This window comes from Rhinoderma darwinii, chromosome 7, assembly GCF_050947455.1.
Source record: "Rhinoderma darwinii isolate aRhiDar2 chromosome 7, aRhiDar2.hap1, whole genome shotgun sequence".
NCBI lineage: Eukaryota > Metazoa > Chordata > Amphibia > Anura > Rhinodermatidae > Rhinoderma > Rhinoderma darwinii.
The window spans coordinates 53598043-53606245 of NC_134693.1; the positions used below are offsets into that span (position 1 = coordinate 53598043).

Consider the following 8203-nt stretch of genomic DNA (forward strand, 5'->3'; position numbering starts at 1 on the left):
AGAACACTGCCAACCAGGATGTGATGTCTATTCAGAATCCTGACACTTCGCTAACGTTTGCGTGTCATTTACAGCACAGCAAACGTAATCTCGCAAGATTACGCTGTAAATGACAGCCCAGCGTGATCTCGATGTGCTGTGCTGTAAATGACACACAAACGTTAGCAAAGTGTCAGGATTCTGAATAGACATCACGTCCTGTTTGGCAGTGATGTCTATTAAGTCTCAGGACACTTGAGTAACGTTAATGTGTATTTATGTGGCTGCACATAGTGATCTAATAAGATCACTATGTGCCGTGTAAATGAATGGAGAGAAGTGTATGACGCTGTATTGGTCACTGATTGGTCAGCGTCATACACTTCTCTCCACAACGCCCACTTGGTCAAAAAGTAAAAACACGCCCAGTTGGTCATTAAGAAAGTCATTAGCATAAAGCTAATATAGGTCATAACTCCGTCAAAAATTATCATTTTTCTAAATAAAAATCTACATTACAGCGCCGATCACATCATGTACAAGATAGGGCACTTATAATGTGGTGACAGAGCCTCTTTAAAGTGTCTTTGTCCTTACCTATATATAGTGGACCCTATAAAAGATGTAATGCCTCACTGAGAGAATTCCATTGAACACCTAGGAGAATGGCATATCCCCTCACCTCGTGCTATACTCTCCTTCACACACCATAGTATAGTTTGGCTCCGTTAACATTGCCGTTAAAGGTCTCCGTCAGGAGTTCTATCTGGGTTTCTGTGACTTGACGGCAAGAAAACGGATGAATGATCCAAGCACACCGGGCTGGTCATGTCGACTACCACATATTCCCCCGTGCTGTAATGTTTTTATAATACAGGGGGAGATTGTTTTTCTTTTCTCCGTTTGTAATGGACATAACGGGAATAAAGCCATCGGTATGATTTTTAACTGCACAACTGTGTACCCGATGTCCATTACAAACGGGGAAAAGGATACAACATTTTCCGGGAGTGCTGCTCGAATGCCAAATTGAGGTGGTCAAAGCTGCCCCAGCGCCCATTCATCCGAGAGAGCATATTGTTTCTTTCTGCTTCACTTCTTTGGACAAGTTATGGGAGCGCCGATACATTTATCAATTTCGGACATGTACCTTTTTTTTCACTGGAAGCTCCGCGCGTCCCAGTAATACAGCCTGGTGCTTCACAACATCATTTAGGAGAAACGTGACCAGTTCTCTGATACCACCTTCCTCTAATGGGGTCCACGTGATCGTGAGGGGAAGAGATCCAAAAGGCTGAACAGAAGAAACAACCAAAGTCAATAGAGCTGAAAGCTTTAAAGGCTATGTACAGCAGATAGATATAGATGTTTTATGCAACTTTGTAATTACATTTTATTAAAATTTCTTTTTACTTTTTCAGATACAGCTGCTTTGTATCCTGTATACAGAGCAGCTGTATCTGGCGCTGAAACCTATATCCGTCAGGTCCGCGGGACTGACGGGTTCAGTGTCAGCGGGTCCGGCTTTTCTCTGACATGCAGGTTCCACCTATAGATCATATCCAAGTTCATGACTTAGATGTGATCGATAACAGGTGGATCCTGCGTGACCGAGAAAAGCCGGACCTGCTGTCACTGAACTTGTCCGTCCCGCTGACCTGACAGATTCAGGTCTCAGCGCCAGATACAGCTGCTCTGTATACAGGATACAAAGCAGCTGTATCTCAAAAAGTTGTTTGTTTTTTATAAAAAGCATTTTGAGGGTTGCACTAATCACACGGATACAAATTTGTATTAAAAACAATTGTTTTCGAAAGGTGTCCATAGCCTTTATGTATACTTATACTTTTGTATTTTTTCTTAACATGTGGGCGATTAGGAAACACGTGGGGCTGACAGGAGAAGTTCTGCCTGTATGATTATACGACAAATAGTCTCTGCCAATAACTTTACCCTCTGCGGAGGATCTGGTGTCTATTACCCATAGAGAAGAGGCAGGTCAATTCTATGTCATCAAACCAAACGCCTCGTGTTTCTGAGTTGACTTCTACAATAGTAACAGCTGCTGGATGACAGCCTCTAATAAGAACTTGTACACTTCCCCCAGACTTGTCATCCAGCCTGCCTCCATACGTGTCAGTATTCACTGTACCTCTGGAATTCTATTCAGAATGAACAAGGTCACACACGAGACAGGTTATAGGACAACATAGAAAAAAAAGATTTGAACAGCAAGAACAATGGATTTAATTATAATTATTAATAAGCAATGCTACAAGCTATGATGCCTCCTCCAACAGTCCCATCTAACTTGTGTAGCCACTCCTCCCCCCATCATACATTGTAGGACAGTGACGTATGGCCATGCTGGGAGTTGTAGTACCACAACATCTGATCAGCCACAAGTTGGAGACAACTGCTGCAGTGTTTCCCAGGATTCCTTCACACATACCGGCACGAACAGCTCAGTCTCCGGCACGCTGAAGCCTCGATGATGGGGCAGCTTGTGTACGGTCACCTGGGCTGGATCCGCTGTTGGATTTTGCAGGGAAAGAACGACGCTGCGGATCGAGCCAGGCCGAACACAACCGAAGTTGACGAAGGGCGGCCGGGAGAAGTGTGTGAGGGAAAGAACGGGTACATCTTCCTGGGGCAGCTTCTCCACCACTGCCGCCGGGGGCGATATACTCAGCATGTCTCGCGCTGGCACTGCCGCTATCCTTCCTCAGTCCTCCGGTCTTACACCTGCCATATACTTCTCTACCGCCCGCTCCGTTCATCCACAGATTTCAAACTACGGCGGGCAGTGATAGGTCCCATTTTCTCCGCCTACTTTCCAGGCTCATCCAATAGTATCATAAAGCGGCTTGGAATTCCAGCCATTCAGCGTACATACTATCCCAGAGAAAGGCGGGGCTGAAGTAAAGAACCAATGAGAGGCCAGAGTTTTATTTAAAACGCAGTATCTCGCCCGTGGTCACGTTATGGCAACAAGGAAAACATCAGCATAACAACATCATCATCAATGGGTGGGAGAGACGGCGGCTGTCTGACATTCTGCGCTCTGTGTGCGATGCTGACTGCCATTCTCTGCTTCTTCTTGTAGCCCCAGCAATTCTTCCTGGTAAATGGGACGTTTATGAAAGAGCTGATAATATCATCATCATCATCATCATAACATTCATTATTTATATAGCGCCAACATATTCCGCAGCACATTACAATTCAAAGGGACAATATCAGACATTACATAGTGACAAAACTAATATACAATTCAAACAAGAGGAGTGAGGACCTTGATCACAGGAGCTTACAATCTATGAGGAAATGAGAGACACTAAATGTAAGAAGTGCCCGTTCTGTACAATAGTCCAGCATTCATTTATACATATGGGGTAGCAGGGGCATAACTAGGAAAGACTGGGCCCCATAGCAAACTTTTGACTGCCCCCCCCCCTCCCTCTGCTGGGTGCCACACACAACCCCCCCTGTAGATAATTCCCTCCGTAGGTTCCACCAGTGAGCCACCCTGTAGACAGTTTAACACCCTTCTTGTAGATTGTGCCCCCTTGTAGATAGGACCATACAGCCCCCCTGTAGATATAGCTCCCACCTCCCCTTTGTAGATAGCGCCATGCAACCCCCTGTTGATAGCGCCATACAGCCGCCCTGTCGCTAGCGCCATACAGGCCCCCCTCTAGATAGCACCACACAGCCCCCCTGTAGATACTGCCATACAACTCCCCACTGTAGATACTGTCATACAGCCCTCCTAGAGATAGTGCCACACAGTCCCCCTGTAGATACTGCAATACAACCCCCCACCAGTAGATAGCGCCCACCAAACAAAAAAACGTTATACTCACCTAGGTCCCGTTCCCGCGACGCACAGAGCTTCTACACAAGCCTCCTCAACGCCGACAGGATCCTTGCGTAGACCAGCGTGATCCAGTGACTTCATCACGAACGGCTTGTAGCCAATGTCAGAGCAGGGAGATACCTCCCTGCTCTGTCACAGTGTTCAATAGTATCCGCGTCCTAAGGATGAAGATACTATTAAATGTGGCATCGCTACCGCTGTAGCAGCCATGTCGGCGCCACCGAGCAGTGGCCATGCCGTTGGGCGGCACAGGCCTCCTCATGCCGCGAACCTCGTAGCAGCCGCTTTGGCTGCTACTGCTGTAGTTACGCCACTGTGGGGTAGTACACATAAAGCTGCATGAGCCGGTCACCAGCCAGTATCTGTGTATGACAGACATGAAGTGTATTAGGGTGCAAGGAGTGAGGGGGATACTGCTAAATGAAGGGGTCAGGTTCTGATGACTAATGTAAGGCTCTATTAAAACGACAGGGTCCGGGTGTCGACTGTTTTGTATCCGTTCCAGGCCGTTTTTCCAATTTTGACGGCCCATTGTGACCCGTTTTACATCTGTTTTTCACTGTCCGTTTTAACCCCTTCCCGACATCCGCCGTAGATATACGGCCCTGTCGGGCAGGAGTTCCCGCAAACCGCAGTGCTATTACGTCGCGGTGATAGTGCTGAGCATCACCACCGGGTGCCAGCTGTATGTTACAGCTGACACCCTGATGAAACGGCCAGGACTGGAGCTAGCCTCTGATCGGGCCAATTAATCCCTCAGATGCTGCGTTCAATAGAGATCGCAGCATCTGAGGGGTTTTTAGCCACCGGCCCCCCTAGCAACGTGATCGCTGGATAGACAACTTAATAGACTTAATACTGGCCTCCCGGTCTGCCAGTAACGGAAGCCTCCTATGCCCCGCTCGGAGGTCGGAAGCCGGAGGCCTAAAAGGCTTCTGGTACCAATGGCAAGATGTCGCCGGATCAGAAGCTGAGCCGGCGTCATCAGCAGTGGGTGTCCGCTGTATGTTACAGCAGACACCCTGCTGTAATGGCAGGAATCGGATTTAGCTCCGATCCCTGCCATTAACCCCTAAGATGCAGTGATCGCTGCATCTTAGTGGTTTGTAGCAAGATGGCAGGGCTGCTACTGTGGCAACAGGAGGCCCAACAATGGCCTCCTGGTCTGCAATTACAGAAGCCGATTAGGCCCTGCCTGGAGGCGGAGCCTGATCGGCTTGCTGTTAGTGAACAACTGACAGTTCTAATACATGGCACTACACAGGTACACTTTGTGACTTTTATTTTTAGGCTAGCTCTGGTCCTTTTTAGAGGGGGTGGGGCTTAGCAGAAGGGGCTGGGGCTGGGCCACCACGGCTTCATAAATTTACAGCATAAAACCAAATCTACTCTCCATTTTATTTTCTAGAGCATGGACAGCCCGAGATGCGCACTATTTAAGAGGCGTAATTTCCTATGGATTGAGACTGATGGATGAAACAGCAGTCTTAAAAAAAAAAAATAAATATTTACCCCATTGTTACACAAGTGGATTTAATAGCAGATTTGCTGGCCTGTACTGCCGTGAAATTTTCTATGAACATGGCCTTGTGGTCAAAATGACAGATTCTCCACGGTTCGGCTTGTTCCGTAGAAATGAAGCGGATCGGCTTTTCATTTTGGCTCAAACCATTTAGTGTTATTTTTTTATTTAGGTTTCACAAAGCACAGCTAAATAAAATAAAAAATCCATATAGTTTGATTAAAAAAAATAAAAAAAAGTCACCCTGCTTCATTTTTACTGAACAAGCAGCTCCAAGCATTTTACCACTATTTGACCACTCTGGATGACGGGCGGACATCAGACGGCAGCTTAAACAGCCATCAAGAAAGTTGTGCGCCTATCACAACAGATACAGTGTTAGCACAAACTTTCTCTTCACTTTCAGGTAACGCACTATGAGGTGCCTCGGTGTGTGTTTAAATTCAGATTTCCTTGGACCTAACATTTTGATCCACAATTTATGATAAGAACGACCTACGGCAAAAGGATATTTATTAATAGTCCAGCTACCTATATACAAAGACTGCAGCAAAAGACGCACAACAAGCACGGACATCTTTTCAGTATAAAATCACAGCACAACTCCCCGCTAGAATTTTACCAACAAATATAGTTATTGGGAAGAATAGACTATTCTCCATTCCTATGCAGTTTTTACTCTTAACTTTTAATGGATAAGTGAGAATTTTAAAATATCTGATCCTCTACAACATTCTGGGACACAAACTGTATTTGCTCATTTGGTCAGAACTTAGTACTACCTTACAACCATAATATGGCGTTGTTTTTATTGCTTGCATAGGTAGAAACAGCTCATTATTATATCTGAAGGATCCAAAAACCCATCTCCGTTGCTTTAGTGAATACATACAAAGATTAATGCTTCAACACAAGTCTGAGGTAAGGAATGGAGAGCAGCAAAACGACGCACCGCTTCATAAAATACAATAAGGACCAGTTCACACGTTGCGTAAATACTGTGGATTTATCCGCAGCATAATACAGTAGCAGCAAAGTGGATGAGATAGAACAAATCTCATCCACACGCGGAAAAAACACTCAGAAACGGACAGGCGTTGCAGAAATGTATTCTGCAGCATGTGAATTGTATTTGCGTAAACGTTGAACTTAATGGGGAGACAAAACCCGCAACAAATAGCAGTTGCGTTTTTTGCAGCGGAATCGCAGCGATTCCGCTGCAAAAAACACAACTCAGATTTTTTTTTTATCTTAGTCTGTGTTTCTTCCACCAGGCCAGCCACCTCGGTGACGTTTCATCCCATGTGACCGTTGCAGCCAATCACAGACTACAGCGGTCTCCGGTGATGAAACTGCAGCTAAATGCTGCAGTTTGACTCAGCGGACATTCCGGGCGAAAAGCTGCACAACAGTTTGGTGCGGCTTTTCGCCCGGAATTCTCCGCGGCCACCGTGGCGGATACGCAGTGTATCTTTACACAACGTATCCGCCCCATATCAACTTAGCCTAAGTCAATGAATTCATCTATTATTCTCTAAAACTTGTAAAACACTAAGGCCCTGTTCACACAGAGTTTTTTTAACGTGGAAACCGCACCAAAAAACAGCTCCCATTGATTTCTATTGGAGATGGAGGTGTTTTTTTCCCCGTAAGTAGAAAAAAAAACGCTCGCGGGAAAAAGCAGCGTCATGCCCTATCTTCACACATTTCCATCTCTGACCTCCCAATGACATCAATGGGAGGCAGAGAAAGAGGTTTTCGCTGTGTTTTTTGCCCACGGCACTCAATGGCCGCGGCTGAAAAATGCATCAGAGTGCGGGCAGATTTTTCCACCTGTAAAAAAACAACTGTGTGAACAGGGCCTAATAGTTCAAACGCTTATCGAGTAAAATAATTTGCTTCTCTAGTGGGGAAGCACCATGCGTACAGAAACGTACTACTAGCTCTCACATTTTACAGATTTAGACATTTAAATAGGTTGGTCTTGGTGGCACGTCCACTAAATATTCCTGCTGACTTCTGGAGGGGCTTCTATCTCTGGGAGTCCCATAGAAAGTGAATAAAGCGGCGGCTCAGCATGCACATTCACATATGGGACTTGGGATGCTCGTTCTTGAGATCGGTGGGGGTTCCAGTGGTCGGACCCCCACCAATAAGACATTTATCACCTATCCGGTGGATAGATTATATATTAGGTTTATGAGAAAACCCCTTTAAGTTATAAGGTATTATTATAATTGTTAGCCAGCCAAATAAGAGCATAAAATGGTTAAGAATCACTTTATTTTTTTTTATTTAATTCATAAAAGCTTTGATTGTAAATGTCAAATCCATTCCAGTTTTATATACAATATTGCTTTCTTTAATATCACTTTACACAGACATGTAGGGAATGGCAAATTCATCAATTTCTAGGTAGAGAAAACATTTTTGCTCAGCCCTCTCCTATGTTTCCATGTGTTGACAAGCTTTAATGGGACTGAGTGACTTTGTTCCGAAAAAGAAAAATTTAAAAAAGGACAGTTTGTAATGTAAAAAAACAAAAATGGTAGCATTTATGACAAACATGCAATGTAAAATGTAATGGTTACTCCTAACAACTGGAACCTAGATAAAAGCCATATAAAAACGTACGCCAAAAATCTTTTACTTTACCTGTAAGTCTATTAAGCCGGTTACTCCAGAACAAATGCTGTGGGATTTGACAGCCTCTATATAGGAAAATAAAGGCTTTCTGTGTAACTAGGCCACAACCAGATAAATGACAACTTCTACAATATTAGTTTAGTATTCGGTAAGTGGCCGCATCCTGGTCTCATATA

The 8203-nt window shown here is 44.8% G+C and overlaps 1 protein-coding gene across 1 annotated transcript in view; it reads right to left on the bottom strand.

Annotated features, from left to right (window-relative positions):
• Nucleotides 1–2785, bottom strand: part of ASPM (assembly factor for spindle microtubules) — a 37586-nt gene extending 34801 nt beyond the window's left edge. Inside the window, exons 1-2 of the mRNA XM_075833374.1 lie at nt 2432–2785; nt 1130–1273 (exon numbers count right to left, since the gene is read on the bottom strand). Of these exons, the coding sequence (XP_075689489.1) occupies nt 1130–1273; nt 2432–2674 (387 nt within the window). The 5' untranslated portion in view covers nt 2675–2785. The remainder of the gene's footprint in view (nt 1–1129; nt 1274–2431) is intronic.
• Nucleotides 2786–8203: the final 5418 nt, after the last annotated feature.